At 36.4% G+C, this 27,603-nt stretch overlaps 2 protein-coding genes across 5 annotated transcripts in view; both read right to left on the bottom strand.

The window, feature by feature from the left end:
* Nucleotides 1–2,953: 2,953 nt before the first annotated feature.
* LOC110462788 (eukaryotic translation initiation factor 5A-1-like) lies at nt 2,954–10,253 on the bottom strand. The gene is made up of 5 exons (XM_021516960.1): nt 10,118–10,253; nt 7,596–7,773; nt 6,223–6,327; nt 3,913–4,050; nt 2,954–3,458 (listed from the first exon to the last, which is right to left on the bottom strand). The coding sequence occupies exons 1-5, from the start codon at nt 10,150–10,152 to the stop codon at nt 3,396–3,398; spliced, it is 519 nt and encodes a 172-aa protein (XP_021372635.1). The 5' UTR covers nt 10,153–10,253; the 3' UTR covers nt 2,954–3,395.
* A 4,963-nt stretch (nt 10,254–15,216) lies between these two features.
* LOC110462741 (beta,beta-carotene 15,15'-dioxygenase-like) overlaps nt 15,217–27,603 on the bottom strand; it is a 27,899-nt gene continuing 15,512 nt past the window's right edge. For all 4 annotated transcript variants that reach the window (XM_021516873.1, XM_021516875.1, XM_021516872.1 and 1 more), the window contains exons 5-12: nt 26,964–27,102; nt 26,113–26,312; nt 25,379–25,490; nt 24,830–24,987; nt 22,754–22,859; nt 21,032–21,126; nt 18,094–18,205; nt 15,217–17,700 (exon numbers count right to left, since the gene is read on the bottom strand). In XM_021516873.1, coding sequence (XP_021372548.1) covers nt 17,534–17,700; nt 18,094–18,205; nt 21,032–21,126; nt 22,754–22,859; nt 24,830–24,987; nt 25,379–25,490; nt 26,113–26,312; nt 26,964–27,102 — 1,089 coding nt within the window. In that variant the 3' untranslated portion in view covers nt 15,217–17,533. The remainder of the gene's footprint in view (nt 17,701–18,093; nt 18,206–21,031; nt 21,127–22,753; nt 22,860–24,829; nt 24,988–25,378; nt 25,491–26,112; nt 26,313–26,963; nt 27,103–27,603) is intronic.

Raw genomic sequence — 27,603 nt, forward strand, 5'->3', positions numbered from 1 at the left:
CACTGCTGTAGGAGACAGAACCCTTGTTAAGCGTTCCACAATTTTCTACTGAGACCAATAACTTCGTGTTTCGGATCGGTATCAGTCAATTTGAAACATATTTAACATATTACATGTACTTCTCAAAAGTCAAAAACTAGTGCCACATTCAAGACGGTGTTTAATCTTACTTGTTTTTTTCGCATAAGCCTTATAGTGCAGGCATGTTATAAATAACAAGGTACCCTATGGTCATTCCGCTTCGAAATCTTTACCTGAATCTTGTATTTTAACTGTTGCGAAATTAAGATTATCGCCATGCAACCTTCGTATAGAGAGAAAACCGATGTGAAAGAATACCTCGAAATAAAAGATCATATATAGAGTGTAAACAAGGTGATATGGAGGACTTTGGAATTTTGTTCTTGTTTGTCCATTTTACAACGAATTAAGAGTATGCAACATTTATAGATATACCAGAATGTGACTATATATGTTCAAAATAAACTTCCTTTCGTAAAGTTAGAAAAAAGGAAAATTGAAACACTCTTTCGAAATTTCTGATTGAGATCAAATGAATAATTATATTTATATAATAATTCCACTGTCCATCAATAAATTTTGTAACAAAATGGGCTGTTCAGTGTGTTGTGTAACATCTTACGTATATACTAATACTATTGTCCGTTCTCCCCCATAAGTCTGTATTGCTGTGTAATACTTAAGCAGTGAATGTTTAAGCAAGTGTTATTATGGTCCTATAACACATAATTGATATTGATGACAAACTAATAACATTTTTTGAACAGCAAGTTAAGTGTTGACGGCAATGAAGTTGATGACGTCACAATAGAGAAAGTCTCATAACAACATTTGCCTTCTAAATGTATTGCAATGGAAGGATGCATAGTAAATGTAAATATTCAATATAACCCGCCCCGCCGAATTTGTGTTGGTCTACAAGTTGTTCTTGTTTTGTTTCTTTGTTACCGATTTGGAACGTCTACGATGTACCATGTTTCATGACTAGAGAATTATCAGTGTTCGGGCAGCGTCGTTAATTGTATGCATGTGTCCAATTTTTAAAAATAAATAACGGAATCGCATTAAAGCGTTAGTGTTACATAACACGCTAAACAAAACATGTGGACTTATTGCTTTTATTATCTTCACGTTGTGGTCGCGACAGTCAGGGTCCATACCTCGAGTAGGCCCACTTTGTAAGATCTCTCTTAAATCTAACAAATGTCCTTTTTAACACAGTTCTAGAACACGACAGCAAATCTCCCTGAACAAAGATAATATAGAGTTACAACATCAAACACATAGTTCTAAAGCACAACAAGTGCTATAACCAAGTCATCCCAGGCCCCTCCGGCCGAGGCCTTCCTTGGCCTCTCTCCCCAGTGTCTCGCATCCCGAAACTTGAATCTCACCTCTACAATCTAGGCTCCCAATTCTGGACTACTTCTTAAATCTTCCCCAAATTATTTAAACAATCTATACAACATTACCTATTCATGATTCCGGAAACACCTCTTGCGCATGAGTAATTAGGCACGAAAAGCAATTTTATCTAACTTCTAAGCTGGCTTTCTACTTACAAAACAACATTACTAGGTGTACCATATGACAATGACAGTTACACCTGTCTGTTTTGGGGAGTTCACACTCTCGTCCCTATCTCTATGTCATCCATGATTGATAGCCCTATAGCACTATCCACAATCCCCCGTCAATCAATGCATGGTGTTACCCGAATGATAATATTTGACCTCAAATGTACTTTTGACCAAAGTGCTGCTCTCTATTGATATCCAATATCTTACATGTTATAAGATGGTTCCATTCTTTATCATTAATTACCTAATTTACAGCCCATTTTGGCTGTTATAAGCTTAGCCCGAGTTTCCTCTGGCCCTGACACCAGACTTAGACATTTTGACAGATAGATGTATCTGTCAAAATGTCTAAGTCTGCTGTCATGGCCAGGGGAAACTCGGGCTACAATTAGCTGTGTTTCCGATAGCGCTAGCTGCAGTTAGATGTATTCTAAACACTGTGTGTTGAGTTTTATTTTAAATAATTTATATTCGTTTGAACTGGTGAATAAGAATATGACGTATAATAATGTGTCTTACAGTATATATATACGTGTGTAAATCTAAAACGGTTATTTGTACACTTACTGCAAAGCGTCTTTCAGTGATTTTATCAATTATATAAGACGCCGCTTTAAAATTATAATAAATAAATTATAATCAATGCGCTAAATGTCATTTTAAATTTTACAGAAAAACGAATAATTTTACATTGTATTCAGAAAGTTTAATATGCACTTTTCCCTTTTTGTTATATTTCAACATACATTTTACCCTTGGTACAGCTGATGTGTCCCAAATTGACGAAATGGTCATATGATGCAGTAAGTATTTACTTGGTTTGGCTTTCTGAATCGAGAAACTGAAGTTTTAAATCTGTACTTCCAAACTTTGTGTTTCTAGCAAGCATTTCCCCATTTAATCATGAATAAAATGCTTCAAAATAGTAGAATTAGTTGCGTCTGTACTCTCGTGTTACCAAACAGGACTTGACTCTGAAGTAGAGGGTAGATTGAGGTGGTGGCTTGTGGAGGACAATTCTGGTCGGTCTGGCATCACATTTTGTTGTCTCTCTGACCGCCATGTTTTCAATTTTTGTCCAGTGTCGCTATATTGTGTACGTATTTCGTTGGGTATACATTCGGAAATTGTATAAATTCCAATACACACATTTGAATAGAGATGTAGCAGGTGTATTGTAGTTAAGATCAGCTTAATCCGATGACTTTTTTGTTGCGATTTTAATCCTTTTGTGTATCAACATTTTGTGCTACTAACCAATTATACATGTATGTTCTTGTGTGCATGTATGTATAACATATAGTCACCTATTTAAAACAATGATGAACTCAATAAACCAAATAACATAGAAACATATTTCTGAAAGTTTATTAGACAGAGAGAAATAGGAGTTATATATCTTGTCACATTGTTTTTTCTCTTATATAGTTAAGAGTTATACAAGAAAAGTGTCCATCTTGAACGATAAAAATATACGATGGGAATTCGACTGAAATTCCGTTATTTTGTTTACTCAAAACTAAATCGTATTTCAGGCAAAGATGATTGTATTATGTTCGGCAACAGGGTGCTGGTATTGGATACAATATCTATGCAATGGCATGGGGTTATAACAGCGACTGGTATAATATCCAAAACCTGATGTCGTCTTGGATCAGTCCTAGTGCTGTTTATCTGCTTGTGGGCTGTTGTGCCCTTTCAGATATGTGGTTCAATTCCACGGATAAGTGTGACAGAAGCTAGAGACTGTTTGGTTTATAGGACTCCAGTTTCCTCTGGTACGTATGTCCCTTACTAAGGTGAAATGACCTTGAAGCTTTGTACCGCCTCCTCTCCCATCGCTTTGATAACAGTGACCTGGAAATAGACACACATTTATCACAATAGATAAATAAATAATAATAATAGAATCATACTAAAGTAATTCAGTGTTAAGGTATACACAAAACGTACAAATCTATAAGGTCCCTGTCGAGAATCTGGCTATAATTGGTTATCCAGTCATTAAATCTCAGTTTATCTGAAAATAGCCAGTTGGTCAGGAGATGATCATTATCACTAATTCTGATTCATATTTGATTACTACAACAACAGAAAGTAGAAAAATCCTTTTAATCCAGTGTTGGTTTATATAGTACTTATTTTAATCCTGTTAATCTATAATCATTAAAAATATATATTTTACGTTTTGTTATTTGCCTTCAAATTAATATTTAACTTAAATTGAACAATAAAGCAGAGATTGAAATCGAATTAACATTAATGTGTCTCGCCTCATCCTATCATATATTTTTCCAATTGTAGTACTTACAGAGAGATTCTCGTCGTTTTCAAACCTCTTCCTGATTTCCTTTCCCAGACCACCTTGTGATGATTTCACATAGGCCAGTTCACCATTATCGTTCATCAGGGACATATAGCCATCCTCATCCCTGCTCACATCAACCACCTAAACAGACATCACACGTACTGTTACTATGGAATATCGTCTATACCAAACCATACTGTTACTATGGAATATCGTCTATACCAAACCATACTGTTACTATGAAATATCGTCTATACCAAACAATACTGTTACTGTGGAATATCGTCTATACTAAACAAAACTGTTATTATGGAATATCGTCTATACCAAACTATACTGTTACTGTGGAATATCGTCTATACCAAACCATACTGTTATTGTGGAATATCGTCTATACAAAACTATACTGTTACTGTGGAATATCGTCTATACCAAACAATACTGTTACAATGGAATGTCGTCTATACCAAACTATACTGTTACTATGGAATATCGTCTAGACCAAACAAAACTGTTACTATGGAATATCGTCTATACCAAACAAAACTGTTACTATGGAATATGGTCTTTACTAAACAATACTGTTACTATGGTATAGACGATATTCCACAGTAATAGTATTGTTTAGTATAGACGATATTCCATAGTAACAGTATCGTCTATACCAAACAATACTGTTACTATGGAATATCGTCTATACTAAACAATACTGTTACTATGGAATATCGTCTTTACTAAACAATACTGTTACTATGGAATATCGTCTATACCAAACAATGTCCAGTCTGCGCACTATTGGGACATACAACTGACCTGTAGTTCATTTTAGGAACAAACTTATCACCTGTCCTACCAACTCACTTTTGGGGTATACTACTCACCTGTCCTACCAACTCACTTTTGGGGTATACTACTCACCTGTCCTACCAACTCACTTTTGGAGTATACCACTCACCTTTCCTCTCAGCTCACTTTTGGGACATATAATCCACCTTTCCATTCACCTATCTTCCCAGCTCACTTTTGGGACATATAACCCACCTCCCAGCTATCTTTTGGGGTATATTACTCATCTGTCTCCGAACTCTCTTTTGGGGGTACTACTCACCTGTCCTCCCAGCTCATTTTTGGGGTATACATGTATTTTTCAACTGTACTCCTAGCTCACTTTATGGGTATACTACTCACCTGTCCTAACGTCTTACTTTTGGGCACAGTCTCGTCTGTCAATACACCTATCAAAATTATAGTATAGGTGTATATTGTCAGACGAGGCTAGTACCTGTGTTTGTGGGTAAACTTTTCACCTGAACTCCCACCTCACCTTTGGAGTATACTACTCACCTGTACTCCCAGCTTACCTTTGGGGTATACTACTCACCTGTACTCCCAGCTCACCTTTGGGGTATACTACTCCCCTGTAGTCCCAGCTCACCTTTCGGGTATACTTCTCACCTGTACTGCCAGCTCACCTTTGGCGTATACTTCTCACCTGTACTCCCAGCTCACCGTTGGGGTATACTACTCACCTGTCCTAACGTCTTACTTTTGGGCACAGTCTCGTCTGTCAATACACCTATCAAAATTATAGTATAGGTGTATATTGTCAGACGAGGCTAGTAACTGTGTTTGTGGGTAAACTTTTCACCTGAACTCCCACCTCACCTTTGGAGTATACTACTCACCTGTACTCGCAGCTCACCTTTGGGGTATACTTCTTACCTGTACTCCCAGTTCACCTGGGGGGTATACTTCTCACCTGTACACCCAGCTCACCTTTGGGACATACTTCTCACCTGTACTGCCAGCTCACCTTTGGCGTATACTTCTCACCTGTACTCCCAGCTCACATTTGGGGTATACTACTCACCTTTACTCCCAGCTCACCTTTGGGGCATACTACTCACCTGTACTCCCAGTTCACCTTTGGGGTATTCTTCTCACCTGTACTCCCAGCTCACCTTTGGGGTATACTACTCACCTGTAGTCCCAGCTCACCTTTCGGGTATACTACTCACCTGTACTCCCAGCTCACCTTTGGGGTATACTACTCACCTGTACTCCCAGCTCACCTTTGGGACATACTTCTCACCTGTACTCCCAGCTCACCTTTGGAGTATACTACTCACCTGTACTCCCACCTCAATTTTTGGGTATACTACTCACCTGTACTCCCAGCTCACCTTTGGGACATTCTTCTCAACTGTACTCCCAGCTCACCTTTGGGACATACTTCTCACCTGTACACCCAGCTCACCTTTGGGACATACTTCTCAAATGCTCTCCCAGCTCATTTGTGGGTATACTACTCACCTGAAGGTCAAGTCTGATCACGATAGGGACACTCATGTTGTGTGTAGATGGGCAGATATCATCGTACTTCTTCTGAGTGAAAATGTCAAGCCCCGTCATGTGCACCTGTACAGAGAAATGTTTAACACAGAACATAAATACAGACATAAAGTCTTGATTTAAGCAAAGTTTACTGCTAACGAACACATTTAAGCGGCAGTCTGATTTCAGCGCTTTTTGTGCTTTAACTATTGAATAAATCTTGATAGCACTTATCCGGGTTACTTAAATAATCACTTATTGCATATATTTTGGGTAAGTCCATTCATCAATTTGCTAATTTGTTAACATTTAAAAATGACTTAAAATTTGATTCCGCTTAGAACTTTACAGTACTTTGCACAACGCAAATCAATCTAATGATAATTAATGTACAATGGGGGTATTCAATCTTCTCATACCAGTAATCAGTCTCTTTGCCTATTTTCAGAATACACTATAGTTTGACGGCTACAGTGATTTACCATGACTCCATTAAAGTTAGACTGAATTACGCACATGTACTGGTCACAATATATGTCTTACGTGTCATCAATTCTAAATTACGTAACAAAATACAGGAAAAAGTACCTGTGAGGTAGACCATTTTAGTTTTTATACATATCGCTAGTCTATGCTGCAATAAAGGATTTGTAAGTCAAGTCTAGTGGGGCAAATAGAACTAATGCAAATCATTACATATATTACATACATAATGTATGTAAGGGGCGATAAGTGAGTTACAATTAAATGTTTTGCGTATGCAAAAGTGATATGCATACCCATCATAGTATATGCATCTCTTTGCTGTAAAATGATAACATGAACATTGTACATACCCCAACTACCTAATGATATGCGACAAGCTAAAATTATCGAACATTATTATCGTTATTACACGTAAACTTTTACGTAAATAAAGTTATAATTTGTTACTGACTTATATTGTATAAACACGAAGGGAAACTTCTGTTTGCTTAGTTTGAAGTTCTCTTAATACTTATTAAACATGTTTTTAGAAGTGCAAATTTTTGATATGTTTAGTCTTTCGAACTTAACTCACCTTTACGTGTCCATATTTCCCGGTTTTAGAAGTACACATTTCCACTATTTTCTATCTATCGTACTTAACCCACCTTTGCGTGTCCATGTTTCCCGGTTTTAGAAGTACACATTTCCACTATTTTCTATCTATCGTACTTAACTCGCCTTTGCATGTCCATATTTCCCGGTTTTAGAAGTACACATTTCCACTATTTTCTACCTATCGTACTTAACTCACCTTGGCATGTAAATGTTTCCCAGTTTTAGAAGTGCACATTTCCACTATTTTCTATCTATCGCACTTAACTCACCTTGGCATGTCCATGTTTCCCAGTTTTAGAAGTGCACATTTCCACTATTTTGCACGGGTGTTCCTTAATCACAACGTATCCATTTTTCCTGAGTGCGGAACACTGCTGAGGAACAGTGGTGGAGGATCCAGCGTCACCTGTCCCAAACTCAGTCTCCTCTATAACGTCAGCGATCTTCCTGGAACACAAGTAAATCAAACCATTACACAGTGTTGTGAAATGTTCAGTTAGACTAGGGTTATTATAGTAGTCCTGTTAAAGCTTCAAACTACAAACTACTGTCTCAAGACAAAAAAAATCCTGTCCGTTGGCACCAAATTTATTGAAGCATCATGCTCCCTAAGAGGATGAATGACTTTTTACATTATTGACATATTCAATGTTTATAACAATGTGATAATTTATAAACCAATCGATGTGGATATATAGGTACGCCGTATCCACCATTTTCTATGACCAATGTAAAACACGTGTAAATGATGTGTTAGTTGTTTTGTTGTTATACTGATAGAAATATCAGTTCTTAAATTCTTCATGCCGAAGGTCACATCGAGAAGGTGGTCGATATTTTGAGGGAAATGTGTATTTGAAATTGAAGAAAATATGAAAATTTGTGTTTGTAAAACAGGCTTTTCCATTTTGTAAAAAAAAATCACAGCTTTCTTACCAAGACTTGATCATAACTAACCTAGCATAACCTAGTATATTATTATGTACCTGCATACAACAGGGAAAAAACTTTCTTTCCGATGCCTGCATAGGATTACCCTAGCTTATCCGACTAGTATATGTATATCATTATGTACCGTGCATAAAGTAAGGAAAACTTTCTCTCCAATGCCTGTACAGGATTATCCAAGATTACCCTCGTATAATTATTATTATGTACCGTGCAAACAGCAGGGAAACAACTTTCCCTCCAAAGCCGGCATAGGATTATTCCTAGGATATCCTAGTATATTAGTATGTACCGTGAATAAAGTAGGGGGAAACTTTCTCTCCAATGCCCGCATAGGATTAAGCTTTCTGTCTAAGGCCTGCATAGGATTATCCTAAAAATGTTTAATAAATCAAATTTTCTATTTGAAGCTATGTTAATTTTGTTCATGTTAATGTATATTAGAAATAGAAGCTATCACCTTGCGACTTTTCTACATGTAAATGTCTATGTATATATTTCACTGTGTTTTACTATTTTGCCTTCAAACTACTTTGTAGTTACAAGTGTGCAAATAATTTTATTTTGAATTTGAATTTTTTGAATTTTTGTATCTCATATCTCATAAGATATCTTATATGATATATATAATAGTTTTTAAAAGAAATTATACAAGACGTCTCTTTAAGATATAACATATAAAAGCTGTCTTATAAACAAAAGAAAATAAAGTGTCATAACTTTTATGACATATCTTACATATTACATCACATGCCACAACAAGTTTATAGAAGATATCTTATGAACATATAAGATATCTTATCAACATATATAATATATAAGATATATAACTATAAAATACGGTGTTGACATTGCTCCTTGAACAAATGTTGAGTTGGCTAGCCGACTACCTATTTCAGTAGATGTTTGTTCGGGGTAGGAAGTCCTAGCATTAACCAGGATCATGTTTCAGTAGATCTGGCTCATCTGATACCCCTATAGATCTGGCTCATCTGATACCCCTATAGATCTGGCTCATCTGATACCCCTATAGATCTGGCTCATCTGATACCCCTATAGATCTGGCTCATCTGATACCCCTATAGATCTGGCTCATCTGATACCCCTATAGATCTGGCTCATCTGATACCCCTATAGATCTGGCTCATCTGATACCCCTATAGATCTGGCTCATCTGATACCCCTATAGATCTGGCTCATCTGATACCCCTATAGATCTGGCTCATCTGATACCCCTATAGATCTGGCTCATCTGATACCCCTATAGATCTGGCTCATCTGATACCCCTATAGATCTGGCTCATCTGATACCCCTATAGATCTGGCTCATCTGATACCCCTATAGATCTGGCTCATCTGATACCCCTATAGATCTGGCTCATCTGATACCCCTATAGATCTGGCTCATCTGATACCCCTATAGATCTGGCTCATCTGATACCCCTATAGATCTGGCTCATCTGATACCCCTATAGATCTGGCTCATCTGATACCCCTATAGATCTGGCTCATCTGATACCCCTATAGATCTGGCTCATCTGATACCCCTAATGAACATGTAAATAGACACAAATAGCGATACAGAACCTGTTAAACGTCACGTTTTATCAATTTGTTTCCCTCAGCAATTTTTTTGTCATCGAAATTTGCACCGAACAATTACATCACTTTCAAAAGTGTTTGATTGCATATTATTATTCACACAGACGATTTTTGCGTAAATTATCAAATTATTTTTAGTTTACAAAAACAGCTCTCTTTCAAATCTGCAGTTTAATTGTGTTGTTGTATTTGTAAGCTGTATAATAAAAAAATAAAAAAAAATAATGATAAAACAACTTACTGCTCTTGGTTGTTGCGTCGTTGCTTGGTCTTCATGATGTTAGTTAGTTATTTCCTCGGAAATGATATTCCACAGAGTTTTTAAGTAAAAATCCTGTATTGACAGTACTGGTAACAAACCTATAATAGTTGTGTTTGGATCCTCGCAACAGTTGGACTATATATATACAATGATTGCACAACCACTTGAAACCCGCTCAGCTCTCTATATTTAGACAGCCAGACAGGTCATGTACGAGAACGTAGTGTTTCCTGACGAACAGTTATAATTACATTTCCAATGCTTCTGCCTTCTAATGTAACGTCTACATCAATATATGAATTACCCGAGTGAGCGAAAGCATGTCCAAATAAGCTAGCACGCTAGTGTATCTCTGAACAAGAATGGATGATGAAAAATGTCCGGGCAATTATCGCTGATTTCATGCTACCGTGCTTTATTGTAATTTCAATATTTGCACATTCATAATACTTCAATTCAATTAAAAAATAAAATATTTGCACATTTGTAACTACAAAGTAGTTTGACGGCAAAATAGTAAAACACAGTGAAAAACATACATAGACATGTACATGTAGAAAAGTCGCAAGGTGATAGCTTATATTTCTAATGTACATTAACATGAACAAATTAACATAGCTTCAAATAGAAAATTTGATTTAAACATTTTAGCTGCAAAGTCCATATCTTATACTGTCAGCAAGCCCACTCTCCTCGGTTCTAGAGACTGTTTAATGAATAAGCAAAAGTCCAGTATAAACTGTGAGTTGTTTGTAGATAACATTGCATTCAAATAATTGGTATATAAGGTAACATCATGTGTAATACTGAAACTGGTACACAGCATAATTTGACCACACTACTTTACAGTAAACTGTATGAATAATATTTCATTTACATGTATATTCTGGAAAACTGCATCATTATGAAAATATTATAACTATTTCAGGACATAGTGATTTTTATACGCTTGTTTATGAATGATATATTCACAAATCAATAAAAAAAAAAAACATTCGTGGTTCATGGCAACAGACATTTTAGCCAAATGTCAGTGTGTTGTGCAACTAAGTTCATAATTTTAAATAAGAGTTACCTCCCCTCCCACACATACAGCACCGGTGTCAGTGTATAGTGCAACGAGGTCATATTTTAAGTTAGATTCCAGGACATACAGGGGATTCCATGTACATATGTACTGTCGCAAAATGCAACAACCAATGAGGAAAGTGACTAGGTAGGGATGTAAACTTTGTTACAATGAAAACAATAAGAAAATAAAATTGTGAATTCTTTTTTTGTTGTATTTCAGGGAACTGAATAAAAACGGAATTCCGGGCGAGTTACTGATTATAGACTGTCTACAACTGGACACTAAGTTTTTAGATAATGAATCAAAATATCTTATTTTTGGAGAGGGTCTAAAGAAATGGGGAAAAAAGTATTTCATTAGGGAGCTTATTCAGCTATTATTCATGGGGGTACTGTTTGGTCATGTTTTAAATCGAAAGGGGTTGTGGAATGTTAATACTCTGTGCAGAAATACTATCAGCACGGAATTAGATTAGACTATCTAAGTCCGTGCTAGCAGTAAGAAACAGATATGAAACAAAATTAAAGGGAATTAGTATTGATAACATTGTCCTATTCTGGTGTCAAAATATATCGATGATGCTACAATAACTCTTGACAGCTCTAAAAATCACTGAATGAAGCAATTAATGAACAAACACCATTTGCAAAAATCTCTGAAGTTTTGTAGCCGACACATTTATGAACCGATTCTTGCGCAGTTGGGATCACCTGAAAGCATGTAAAATTCCCTTTCCAAAAATACCCCGAAACTGTCAAATATCGATCATGGATCCTGCGCAATAAAGGCTTGGTATTTTTCAATTAATATGAAATCATTGAAATCAATAAGAGCTCAACCAACATTGCCAAATTTTCATGAGTTTTCTCCCACTTCGCTTGGTGCATGCCCGTCTTGTAGTGAGATCTAGGAGGGTTTCCGGGAAATATTGAAAGTTTGATTCTCGCTTTATTCAAAATGTAGGTCATTCCGATAGTTTTAATTTATCATTAAGTAGCATTCCAAATGTGTCCGATGGAAATTTGCTTAAATTGAAACGAATATGGTATTAGTACGATTTTAAGAACCGTTTTGGACCGTTTTTGTGTTTCACCGCGTCATTTGACTCGTGCAAGTTGTTCGGGGTTTTTAATCTTTTTCTTTTGACTTGATAATAACACTTTCCACAAAGTTCAAATTAAGATATATTTTTAGATATGAACTATATGGTCGTTAAATTTGGTACGTATGTTTACGTATCTGATCAAAATAGCATATCCAGCCTTTTTTTAACTCGCTATTACAACTTTTATAACGGTAGTTATGTAGAATTGCCCAAGAATAACACCATGATTGTGTCTGAATGTAATCTTCAATTCAAAGCAGAGCAAGGCATTTTTTCTTTAATAAAAAAATATAGATTTTCAGTTTTAAAATTGAAGGTTTAAGAAAAAACACACACCCCTATGAGGGGCGAAACCCTATTTGGGAGTCCCAGGAGAAAACATCTTTTAATGTGTGCATGCATGTGGACAATAAAGATTATTTTGCCATCATCAGGGATAATGAGTCCCAGTTTATTTTTCTAAAAAGACTTATTATCTTTTGAAGTAACCAAAAACGTTCCCAAAACACATGAACAAAATTGAAACTTTTTCGTTTCATTGTCTAATGTAGAGAATATCTTTTGACAAGGCAAAGTATTGCAAGGCAATACATAGTCCTCCACCGGTAATGATTTCTATATTTAACAAACAGTACACTTATGTCAGAAAGCATACATGTAGGTCACAGTGAGGTCATAGTGACCTACTTCTTGCACTCTGCCATCCCAAGATGTCCTTGTACACCAAATCTGGTTCCTCCAGGTGAAATAGTCTAGAAGATTTGCCCCGGGCAAACATTTTCAAAAGTAAATGTCAAAGCATAGGTCACAGTGAAGTCATAGTGACCTTATTCTTACACTCTGCACTCCACCATCCCAAGATGTCCTTGTAAACCAAATCTGGTTACTCCAGGTGAAATAGTATAGATGATATGTCCCATACAAACGTCTGGGACAGGAGGATGGACAATGCAAACCTATAGTCCCCCCAAGAACCGATTGGGGATAATGATATATTATAATGTCTTTAAAGTTAAGTTCCATACAAAGCAGAGTGTGGAGGTGAGAACAAGGGGAGGGGGTGTACAGCGGCTGTGACCTCAACTTAATACAACTGTTTGGTTTGGTTGTGTTTTACGTCCTATTAACAGCTATCGTCATTTAATGACGTGTCAGGTTTTGGTGGTGGAGGGAAGCCAGAGTTCCTGGAGAAAAACCACCGATCTACGGCAAGTACCTGGCGCCTGCCACACGTAGGTCTCGAACCCGCAACCAAGTGGTGGAGGGCTAATGGTAGCAGAATGTCAGACGCCTTAACCACTTAGCCACCGCGGCCCCAAAAAATACATCCGCAAATGTTTGGGTTGTAGGCGGGTCGCGCACACCAACTAGGCCTTTGTTATCTATCTTTTACCACTGTACATCAAGAGCACTTTGAAATCCAAAGTTTCAGACAAACTTACTATAGTGTAGTTCATTATGATTTGATCATTCTTTTTTCACCTCTTTCACCCCATAACATTTCAACCCCTAACTTTTACTAGATATAGAATACAACACAATGTATATAACAATACGATGTAAAGCTTTATTCACCATTTAAGGACCCTCAGAAGGGAAAGTGTACAGCACACATGATGTTTAACAAATTAGCAAAACAGAAAAATCTGAAAATACCTGTGAATATTAGAGATAAACTTTGTTTTAATGATTAGTTGAACCACACTGAACCACACTGGTTCAACTAATCATTAAAACAAATTATATCTCTAATATTAGGCACTGAATGTAAACAACTTATGATTTTGAACAAAAAATAGCTAAGTAAACAATCTGGAGTAGGTGATAAGCTTGAAACCAAGCAACAGATTCATTAGTGTACTGTACCAGGATTATGAATGACTAGGGTGAAAATAAAAATATTGCACTGCCTTTTGTAAAGTGTGCCCGTTTCTAATTACACAAAAATTACTCAATAGAAAGAGAAATAGTACAGGAAAGGTCAATCAATCAGAACCAAAGAAGTACAAGTGTCCTAGTTTACACAGATTTTGATCAGCATGCAAAAGATATTCTTGTTTTAAAATAACAATTTATTTGGCAAGTCAGCATGTACTGTTTCAACAAAATACACTATAAAAAACACCACCATTTACAAAAAAAATGTACTTGTGAAATAAAATATATTGCAAAATTTGCAAAGAACCGACAAATTTTATTATGTCATTTACTGCCATGTCAAAATATTGGTATAACACACGTGTAATAAAACCTAAAGGTGCTACGATTGGTCAAAACCGTGGGGACATATTCCTACACCTCTAGTACTAACGGTACTACTTTTATTTACCATGCCACATGATACATTTACTTTTATTTTAAATAAATTTGAAAAGTTAACTTAAAACTTAGTCCGAAATCAGGACAGGTTTTGTGTAGAAGGATATATCTGAACTTCTCTGAAGTAATCAAAAACAAAAGGTGAACAATGGCCTTGATATATATGTGATTACTTTGCTAATATGTAGGTTTAAAATAAGCACAATTTGGTAGGAATACACAAACATGTTAATACACTGTGTTTATCCTGCATTAAACTTATACATTCTTACTCATAGTAGGGAGATGGTCTTCCTAATTATCAAATACATTTCTAGCATTTGTTGGCGTTTCTGTTGATCTGTAAATAAATATGGGTGGGCTTATTACCAGACGTGGGCTTTTTGCCATATAAATATGGTACATACAGTCAGTTCAGCACTTGACACTGTACACATACACTTCGGTATATATATAGGTCTCATAAGTTATAACAACAGTATGATCCAATATTAGCACTGGATCCGAACAAACAAATATTGGTTGGATGCATATTACTTAACTATATATATGGGTAAAGAAGTAATAACGACAGTGCAGACAGAGAAATTTGTCAAATTTTCAGGGTGGTCACTTCAGTATATATATATATATATGTTTATGTTATCATATCATTATATTTCTTATCCAAGTCTAGATCTGTTTTTTATAACAATATTTTTATTTGTTGGTTCATTGAGAGACAGTATACATGTACAAAGGAAATGTAAATATTTCAGTATACATACATTATCTGACTAGGTTAATACATTGTACTACAGTTTATATAAATATTGTTACTGTGATGAGTTCGCTGTTATGGCACAGATTTTGTTTCCAAATGAGAAATTTGATCTTGTTTAAAATATATGGCACTGCTATGTAAAGCACATACGCATACACTTTGAGACTGGCCTTAATGCAGAACATTAGCCTATCAGAGATAAATTAATTATAAGAACATGATCTAAATGAAAAATAAAATCTAAAGAAGGACAACGTCATCAATACACTTGAACACAGTCTCTGAATGTAAATGATGACACATAAGGACAACAGGAACAGGGGCTAATCAGAAGTAAAATCAACATTAACTTGTTCACCCCTGATGACATATTTGAACTCTTCCAATTCAAAGGTTGGAATAGTTCATTATGAAATTTCAGGAGTGAATTAGTTAACTAGATGCCATTATGAGGAAGTAAATACACAGTTAATAATTCATTCCTAAGAAAACACAAATTTTGACTTAAAAGGAACTGAGGTAACATCAATAAAAGAGAAAATGAATTGGCAGTTGGTAAATGTATTGTTGGTAAATGTATTGTTGGTAAATGTAACTGGAAACAACAGGTAGGAAAACAAAACTACAGAAACGACTGACTTACATAAAGCGGAAATATGTAAATGGCAAATCAACATCCTACATTTAATACAAGACAGACTAACACAAATATTTAAACATTTATAACTGCTGCTTTGGTGAGATAAAGCTGATATTACCCAATACTAATACAAATCAAACAAATACACATATTAAAACATATCAACTGCTACTTTGGTAAAAACATTTAAAGGGTTAAATAATCTACATAAACTGTCACAATACACAAATAATAACACTATTACTTTTACATGTAAACGGGATGGAATCATTTGCCAAACTTGCCTCAAAGTAGGTAAACCAACTGAGACTTCGTATCTCGCTGAAGTTTCTTGTACATACAGTTATCTCCCCTTAACTTCACTTCTGCTATAACTGTAGTACATTTTGGGCCTTACTCCAATAGCGTTGGAGGTTAACAGGGCAAGATACTTTTGACAGGTGCTGTCGCAGTCGGAAAAATCTTTTCCGATAGAAAGAAAAAAACGACCTACGGCCTCTTATGTTATAGGAGTAGTTTGGGCCTCAGTTCCATAGTCGTCCAGGTAGCTCAGTCAGTTACAACAACAGTATACTGATCTGAGGTCAAGTGTTGGAATCCTCTTCATAACAAGTTTAACATTCTGAACAGATTTTTTTTTTTTTGTATTTCATTCTTATGATTTTGTCATGCATGTGTGGTTTTATTTTCAGAAGTTATTTATCAAAACTATAATCATGCCAGAAAGAAATTCCGATTCACAGCTAGCTTGAGGCAGTGGTATGGGGATCCTTAACAAAACTGGTCTTTTCATAAATGGCACAAACACTTTGGACTGAAAATGACTAGTTTCTGACCCAGACAATGGCACAGTGGAGTAAAATATAAATACTCATTGTGAAGTAAAATACTGTTAACTATTCATTAAATAACAAATAACAACATAATATTTTCTCAGATGTACAACAATGAAACAACAATACAAAACTGTATGAATATAATACAAATCAGTAAAATGTATAACCCTCTCTTGTTTGACAAATGTTGTTGCTGTGGTCCATTGTTGAGATTTGGTGAAGACATACCAAACCTTTTCACCACTTTATACCGCAATGGACTTATCCAGATCAAAGCTAGGGAGAATCTAATGAAGTTACAAAGGGGTGAAAGGGCTTATGTAGGACTTACCAATTGTTCAATTAAGAATATGGATCCAATACTGATTTTGTTGAAATTTAACAATTTTAAGGGCAGTAATTGGATGGAAACCAAACAACCAATCAGAACAAGGTAGCCTTATTAATTAGATGTATGAACAAATGTGCATGCCACCTTTTTGGTGATCAAACTTAGCCTGACCAAATTTGGTTGAAATCAGACTATTTTTTGGCAGGTATTCAATATAAAAACTTCAGCCTGACAGAAACTGACTCTTTCCAAAAGCAGGGTATGAAACATGCATTGAACAGAACATTGAATGGTTTTCTGTTAATGTCATCTTCACACTTTGTAATCCTCTATAACTGACTCTCTACAGTCTTTCTAAAAAATCCATGAAGATCTCTGTTTATTTGGACTCCAGGAAATTGTACTCTGGCCCGCTCCGTAAAAGTCTTCCCGTCTAGGACCAACAGGAATGGAGCCTCACCCTCAGTCACACTGTTCACTGCTGATAACACAACACCTGTAATTAAAAATAAACTTCTTTATAGCTTTCCACTGGTGTTATTTACATATGTACTGAAACATTATCAAACATGGTGTACAGGTCTTTTTTTAAATGGACTTTTTATGTTCATCTCCGAGCCAAGTGTGATAATCTCCACTACAAAATAATATAAGGGACTTCATTACTTCTATAAATGGCACAAATGATATATTCATACCTATCATAATATGATATCAAAAATGCTCACAGAACATGACCTTATACAGTTGGCTTATTAAAAATTTACCAAAAAAAAATCAAAAAATCTTTTATGAAAAGTTTTACCAATTTTGCTCATTTCAGGTTACAGTCTACTTATCTTTTATTTTTACCGTTTTAACTGTTTACACAGCTGAAGGTCAAACCTACCATCATCCTCCTCAGATCCATTTGGGTCCGGTACAAAGATGGGCTCCGATGGTACACATCCTGGAGAGTCCCACTGGAGAGACGTTTTACTGACGAGGTCAACCTTTACCAGCTACCAAAGAAAAGGACAACCATTCAATACAGTCATCATCTTGACCGATGTTTCAAAAACAATGTCAGCGTTCTTTCTTCACATATAAATAGTATGAAGCATTATAAGACATTTTCTAGACATACCGGTATGTCATTTTAAAACATATAATTATTGACTTCTAAGAAAGTGGCCAAGAGGGCCTGGATCGGTCCGGAATTTAGTTTTGCAATCATGGTAAACCTACCATTCTGATTAAAGGTACAGGATCATATTATAAATATTTACCCATTTGGAGCTCCTCTATTTTAGTAACTAAAGGGAAAAACTCCTTTGGTTCAGAACATTTGATCTTCTTGTCATAAAGATGTTTCATTGCAATTTTGGTTGAAATATGATCAACTGTTGAGGAGGAGTAGACTTAAAGCCCTCATGACCCCATTTTAAGTTAACCCCAGGGAAGCTGCACTCTTTCTTCATACAACAATTGATTCCAAGGTCCAAAGATCCAAGGATACTTCATAGCAAATTTGGATGAGATTTGTTTGTGCCTGGTCAATTTTTTCTACATTTTGACCCTTCAGGCCTGATCTTGCACCTATTCCTGGTACTGTAGCATGACTAGTACTGTGTTTCACTCTTCTACGCCCAGCAGGCACATTCAACTGTATATCTTTAGAGGGTTGACATCTAAACTGTTTCCAAATTATAACCCAAGGTTTAAGTTCCCAGGGGCAGAGCCAGACCCTTGGCCAATCCATATAGGTACAACTGTGTTCCACTCTTTGAATACAATCAATGGCATGGGGACCAGACCTGGCCAATTGACCCTATATTGGCCATGGTAGCAAGGTGTGTTTGTCTCTTCATGCTTTAAGAAAGGAGATATAGGTTTTAAAGGAAGGAAACTTAACCCATTCCCAGTTAATTTAAACATATTTTTATTGCCTTGAAAATGACAAAAGGATTGGGCACAAGTTCTTACAACTTAATTAAGCCCTCTCCTAACTTAAATACAGTTTACGTACATCATAGCTGTCTTAACATGTACATTTCATTTTTTTTTTTTTTTTTAAATATTTATTTTTTATTGAATTTAAGTTGAATTATTAAAATAGGTTGTTGACGACTGTTTCTCTGTTCCCCGACCTACTCTTGGGAGAATTAACCGAGGTTTTCACACAGATAAAGAAAATTCAATTCTTCGAACATGATGTAATTGTTGTAATTAAGACTACTTACTAGAAGCGGTTTGTATCCTTAATGTACTTACATACATAGTTAAAGGTTTTACTGTTTTGTTCAAAAGTGAGATCATGATTACCCCAGAGAAGTGTGTTTATGTCTGTTAGGAGGATCTCTGGAAGATTTAAGTTCCTAAGATTTCTTACCAGGTGATTTCTTACAGTTGAGTAATTTGGACATGTATAGAAATAGTGATGTACATTTTCTACCTCCCCACATAAGCATAAAGGGTTATCACTGAGGTTAACTCTATAAATGTCATATTGAAGACTGCTGCATTTGTTCCTAAGTCTGGTGTGTAAAATTGTAAATTTTCTATCTCCTACTGTTAAAAATTTTGGAATAGAAACAACATCATGTTTGAAACAGTTTTTAAATGCAACAAGAGAATGGGTTGACTTTATACAGGAGTTGAGGGAATTCCATTGTGTTACAGATGATGGTATGAATGATTTTCTAAAAAGTTCAGTCCTACATCGTGGGATAGTGAAATCGTCTTGGTTACGAGTAGCATATGTTGATGTTTCAGAACGGAGACTAGGAAGGATTTCTACCAGATAATTTGGTGTCATATCGTTTTTTATTTTGAAAAGGGTTGATAGCTTAATATGTTTACGACGTTCGGATAAGAGTTCCCATCCCGTCTCAATGTAAAGCGATTCTCTTGATGCGTATACAGGTAGGCCGGTAACTACTCGAGCTGCAAGTAACTGAACTCTTTCAAGTTTTTCCCAGTTATTACCCAAGGATTCCAGAGGCCTATAAATAGGTCACGGTCATATAAAAGAGGTTACTCAATCCATACCAGGTACCTACTGCTTATATACCACCACCCTCTACCATCCCAGGTACCTACTGCTAACATGCCACCACCCTCTACCATCCAAGGTACCTACTGCTTATATACCATCACCCTCTACCATCCCAGGTACCTATTGCTTATATACCACCACCCTCTACCATCCCAGGCACCTACTGCTTATATACCACCACCCTCTACCATCCCAGGTACATACTGCTTATATACCACAACCCTCTACCATCCCAGGTACCTATTGCTTATATACCACCACCCTCTACCATCCCAGGTACCTATTGCTTATATACCACCACCGTCTACCATCCCAGGATCCCGACTGATTATATACCACTTCCCTCTACCATCCCAGGTACCTGCTGCTTATATACCACCACCCTCTACCATCCCAGGTACCTACTGCTTATATACCACCATTACCATAATCAACTTATGATAAAGTACTCAAAGCTTTTTACCAATAATATCTGAAGCTGACCTTTGATCCTAGCAAGCACTTCAAGTTGGCTAAAGTTGGCCTTAGACCTCAACCAAAATATTTTTCAAAAAGGTTCATACTAGTACTGCTAGCCTCTCTGATACTCATGTGGCATTGCTCAAAACCTTAGGGTCCTTTTTCAAAATCTTATTTGTGGTTTTTAAAATCGTATCTGACCCCTGTCATTTATATAAGGAAATTTGATAGCACTCCATCCCAAGCAGGAACATATACCTACTGACCAAACACATAACTCTAACTCTTTAAGTCCTTTCGTACATATTGATACAATACTAATGGTACATACTGCAATGACTTTTTCACTTTGTATGCTGAACCCGTACGAGTAACGATACTGACGGCCATTGTAGAGGTCATAGCTCACAGTTGGAAGTTCAAAGCCTGAAAAGAAAAGTTGAATATTTGAATTTGATAAATTGTAAATTCAGCATCATCACTGTATTTCCAGATAGTTTCCATTTGTGACTGATGCTCTCTTCATTTTTCACTGAAATGTCAGCATCACAGACCTTATGGAGCCATTATGGAGCTTGGAGGTGACAGGAGGGAAAAAAACATAGTGGCCATGAGAAAATAATACCCCTTAACCCTTTCACCCCTATGTAACTTGAGTGAAGTCCATAATGGTCTACAGTGGTGAAAGGGTTAATCAAGCTCTTTAAATATACAAAGTCCAAGGTAAAATCTGCCTTGAATTATTAAAAGAATTAAAATTGGAATCCTGTCTGATCAATTTAGCATGTTACTATTGTATGGTTTTCTAAAAAGAAATTACCTCAAAAGTTTTGTCTGTCAGTCATACTCATGAGGACCTTTCATTTTATACTTCTAACAGGGGAGATAGCTTAATACTCGAGCCAACTCTTGTTGCCAGATCCCTAACATTACATTCTGTATAATATTATATTATGTCCTGCATATTTGTAAATGAAATATTGTTTAACCAACATGGGAGTAATCACCTATATCAGAAAAGGGAAGTAACTGTGATCTTCAATACCACACAGGGGAGTAACTGTGATCTTCAATACCAGACAGGGGGAGTAACTGTGATCTTCAATACCACACAGGGTAGTAACTGTGCTTTTCAAAACCAAACAGGGGTAGTAACTGTGATCTTCAATACCAGACAGGGGACTAACTGTGATCTTCAATACCAAACAGGGGGAGTAACTGTGATCTTCAATACCAGACAGGGGGAGTAACTGTGATCTTCAATACCACACAATGGAGTAGCTGTGATCTTCAATACCACACAGGGATGTAACTGTGGTCTTTAATACCAGACAGGGGGAGTAACTGTGAAAATCAATACCACACAGGGGGAGTAACTGTAATCTTCAATACCACACAATGGAGTAACTGTGATCTTCAATTCCACACAGGGATGTAACTGTGGTCTTTAATACCAGACAGGGGAAGTAACTGTGGTTTTTCATACCAGACAGGGGGAGTAACTGTGATAATTTATACCACACAGGGGGATTAACTGTAATCTTCAATACCACACAAGGGAGTAACTGTGATCTTCATTACATCACAGGGGAGTAACTGTGATCTTTAATACCAAACAGGAGGAGTAACTGTGATCTTCAATATGCGACAGGGGAAGTAACTGTGATCTTCAATAACAGACAGGGGGAGTAACTGTGGTCTTTCATACCAGACAGGGATGTAACTGTGATCTTTAATACCAAACAGGAGGAGTAACTGTGATCTTCAATATGCGACAGGGGGAGTAACTGTGATCTTCAATACCAGACAGTGGGAGTAACTGTGATCTTCAATACCAAATAAGGAATGAAACTATGATCTTTAATAAAGATAGAGGAAATAGCTGTTATCTTGTATACAAGACATGGAAAGTAACTCTGATCTTTTATAATAGACAGGGAGCTCAAGGTAAATGCAATTTTCAATACAAGACAGAAGAAAGAAATATGATCCTCAATACCAGACATGGGAAGTAACTCTGATCTTTAGTATCAGGAATAGTGATGATATTCACCTTTAGTGTATATGACATCAGGTGTGCATTGTACTGTGGTATCTGTCGTCCTGATGGCTGTTGCTTTAGAGCCTGGCATCTCAATCAAGTTCTTGTCACAGGGGGTCTAAAATTGAATCAATGATATATATACTAATAAACTATCCTTTACTCACACCAATACTTTAAAATTAAGTAATAACAATTTGTCCAAACCAAATTGCAATTCTTTTGTTATCTACAACAATAATACTACCTGATCATGGGATCCACAAAGCACTACTTGATCATGTGATCTATAAAAAAGTAAAATTACTTAATCATGTGATCTACAAAAGTAAAAGTAACACTACCTGATCATGTGATCTACCACACTAAAACCGCCTAATCATGTGATCTACAAATGTAATAATACTTGATCATGTGATATTCAAACATATGTTAATTTATCATGTGATCTTAAATATATGTTACTTAATTGTATTATCTATAAAAGTAAAACCACCTGATCATGTGATCTACCACATGCACACAGTATCACTACTTGGTCATTTGATCGACCACAGTATCACTACCTGGTCATGTGATCAACCACAGTATCACTTCCTGATCATGTGATTTACCACAATATCATTACCTGGTCATGTGATCTACCACAATATCAATACCTGGTCATGTGATCTACCACAGTATCACTACCTGGTCATGTGATCAACCACAGTATCACTTCCTGATCATGCGTCACCTACCACAGTAACACTTCCTGATCATGTGACCTACCACAGTAACACTTCCTGGTCATGTGATCGACCACAGTATCACTACCTGGTCATGTGATCGACCACAGTATCACTACCTGATCCTGTAATCGACCATAGTAAGACCACTTGATCATGTGACCTACCACAGTAATACTTCCTGATCAAGTGACCTACCACAGTTACACTACCTGGTCATGTGATAGACCACACTATCACTACCTAGTCATGTGATAGACCACAGTATCACTACCTAATCATGTAATCGACCACAGTAAGACCACTTGATCATGTGACCTACCACAGTATCACTACTTGATCATGTGATCTACCACAGTTACACTACCTTATCATGTGATCTACCACAGTAACACTACCTTATCATGTGATTTACCACAGTAATACTTCCTGATCACGTGACCTACCACAGTTACACTACCTGGTCATGCGATAGACCACACTATCACTACCTAGTCATGTGATAGACCACAGTATCACTACCTGATCATGTAATCGACCACAGTAAGACCACTTGATCATGTGACCTACCACAGTATCACTACTTGATCATGTGATCTGCCACAGTTACACTACCTTATCATGTGATCTACCATAGTAAGACCACTTGATCATGTGACCTACCACAGTATCACTACTTGATTATGTGATCTACCACAGTTACACTACCTTATCATGTGACCTACCAAAGTATCACTTCCTGATCATGTGATCTACCACAGTATCACTACTTGATCATGTGATCTACCACAGTATCACTACCTTATCATGTAATCTACCACAGTATCATTAACTGATCATGTGATCTACCACAGTATCACTACCTGATCATGTGATCTACCACAGTAAGACCACTTGATCATGTGACCTACCATATCACACTACCTGATCATGTGATCTACCACAGTATCACTACCTTATCATGTGATCTACCACAGTATCACTACCTGATCATGTGATCTACCACAGTATCACTACATTATCATGTGATCTACCACAGTAACACTACCTTATCATGTGACCTACCACAGTATCACTACTTGATCATGTGATCTACCACAGTATCACTACCTTATCATGTGATCTACCACAGTATCACTACTTGATCATGTGATCTACCACAGTAACACTACCTTATCATGTGACCTACCACAGTATAACTACCCTATCATGTGACCTACCACAGTATAACTACCTTATCATGTGATCTACCACAGTATAACTACCTTATCATGTGATCTACCACAGTATCACTACCTTATCATGTGATCTACCACAGTATCACTACTACAGTAACAGTATCACTACATAGTATACCTACTTGTTGATTGACCGTCAGTGGTAGGACAAAGCGTGACAGCATCGCCTTTGGTAAATTCTTCAATGTTTCCTCTACGTTTTCCTCACTGAAATCCTTCATATACACCTTCTTGATTACTTGGGCATCGTTATATGTACATAGGTCGAGAACTAATGAGTCTGGCAACATAGAAGGGACATCCAATCAGAAACAGACTCTATTTCATTGAGCCCTAACAAAGTAAATAACATACTTTTGTTTCATTTTTTATTAATTTTGTTTTAAGCTTAAGATGCAATACAAAGAATTTTACTTGAATTTGAAGTGAGGTCAAAGAAAATGTTTTCCTAGCTAGAAAATTTTGATATGATTATAATGATCTTGCTTCTGCTAAATTACAATAATGACCGCATACAAATGCATGACAAAAGTGAGTTTTAAAGTAAAAGATTTTTGGAGAGAAAAAAATATAAAGACCTACATTTTGTATTAGCTAACTGTGAGAGAAAACCATATTTAAGGAATTTGTACTTATATGGCGGAAACAGAAGTGATAAAAAATTGCCATACCTCCATCTTCAAATGCATTTACATGGTGAAAGGTGAAAAAGGCATCTGATTGGTATTCAAAAGACTCGTGAACTTTCTCTCCTGTAGCCTTGTCGATCACATGGAAGATTACCTACAACAAGGCATGTATTTAATTAACCAAAATAAAAAATGTAAAGCTCTTAACAAGTAATTCAATTTGTATTTAAATTAGAAAACATTCACAGTAAAATTGAATGAAATAAAAGTTAATAGTTGTGGGTAACCTGTAGCTCAGCTTAGTTATAACCAATCACAGAACATTTTTTCTGGCGATCTGTCAATGCCATGAAATTTTCTATATTGTGTCCAGTTTCAAAAACACTGATAAACAGATAGATTATATTAATTGGTCATAAGTTAGGATAAACCATCGATCTGTCTATTATTCTTCAAGTCATTACCATCTGTTTCGAAAATACTGAATCAAAACAGTACATAAACCACCATGATAGATAGGGTCAGTAGGTTGTTATGCAGGATCTACTGAAACGAGTCCGATTTACAGTTCAGCAGAACCTAATGCATGTGACAAAATCAACCACACAACACAAGTTTTAGAGAATCTTCACAAATTTACAGCGTTCAATTGTATATAAAAATATGATGTGATAAAATTTGAGTAATTAAAAATCTATCTAATAAGGGTGAACATTTTAGTATTATTACTTGGTGTTTGATTTAGACAGATTTACCATATCCAAAATTGAAACTACCTTTTCATCTGGCCAATAATCAAGACAATCTGGTATACTGATTCCACGTATCCGACAGGTCAGGATTTTCAGGATGTTGATGACCAGAGGCTGTTCCACAAACACGTAGTAGTTCTCAGTAACAGAGAAACTGTGATAGTAGCCTGGGTTAAACTTCCATCGAGACTTCACAGTAGACACAACTTTCCCATCTTTAAAATCTGAAATTTAGACCATCATCAGTAGTCAAAACTTTATGATTTGCGAATCAATATGTACAACAAAGATTCACTCAATATTCCCATCATTTACTGTATACAGAGAGACCTTTGCCCATTTAGACCTTAGCCCTTCAGTGATAAAAGTCAATCAGGTCTAGTGTTAATCTTGCCCTTTGCATGTAATTTTTATGTATAAATATTTCCTGATATGTTGATAAAGTTGCCTTTATTACAAAGGCTAAAGTTATACTGCACATCAAGTTTACTGTAACTTACCTGAGCCAGCAGGTACTCTAAAGATACAGCTTGAGGGATGACCTTCATAGAGGTCAAGTTTACTGTAACTTACATTGTACCTGAGCCAGCAGGTACTCTAAAAGATACAGTTGGAGGGATAACATTCATAGAGGTCAAGTTTACTGTACAACTTACCTGAGCCAGCAGGTACTCTAAAGATACAGTACGAGGAATGCCCTACATAGAGGTCAAGTTTACTGCAACTTACCTGAGCCAGCAGGTACTCTAAAGATACAGTACGAGGAATGTCCTACATAGAGGTCAAGTTTACTGTAACTTACCTGAGCCAGCAGGTACTCTGAAGATACAGTACGAGGAATGTCCTACATAGAGGTCAAGTTTACCGTAACTTACCTGAGCCAGCAGGTACTCTGAAGATACAGTAGGAGGGATGACCTTCGTATACATGTCCCATGTTGTGGATGGTTCCGTCGCGATCCCAGTGGACATGTGCTACAGCTGAACTAATTGTCATATGTTTCCCCAGGTCAACCTGTAAAACAATCATTCCTGCTATAATATCACCACTTTTCACACCTGTAATAAAATCATAGCTGTGAAATCAATCTTACTGTGACACATTTTTGAAAATACAACAAGAGGCCCAATGGGCCTGCATCGCTCACCTGGTATTAATCTCACACTTGTAATCTTAAAAGTGGACTAAAATACAGTTACAGGCAAAATATCAGTGTTTCATTCATAAGAACCTATTAAAAGATTTAAACATATGACACCTGTGACCTTGAATGTCGAACAAGGACATTATAATATTAGGTTGAACAGAGTTTATAGTCTTCCAACCCAGCATGCTTCTGGAAAAATATCATTACCCTGGACCTTTTGGTTATACAAAACAAATCATTTTAAGATTTAAACATATATTGACCACTGTGACCTTGAATATGGGCGAAGGTCATTCACTTGGTAGTCCTTCATCCCAGCATGTTAATGGCCAAATATCATCACCCTTGGCCTTTTGCTTATTAAGAAG

The sequence above is a fragment of the Mizuhopecten yessoensis genome, unplaced genomic scaffold (genome assembly GCF_002113885.1).
Source record: "Mizuhopecten yessoensis strain PY_sf001 unplaced genomic scaffold, ASM211388v2 scaffold10829, whole genome shotgun sequence".
NCBI lineage: Eukaryota > Metazoa > Mollusca > Bivalvia > Pectinida > Pectinidae > Mizuhopecten > Mizuhopecten yessoensis.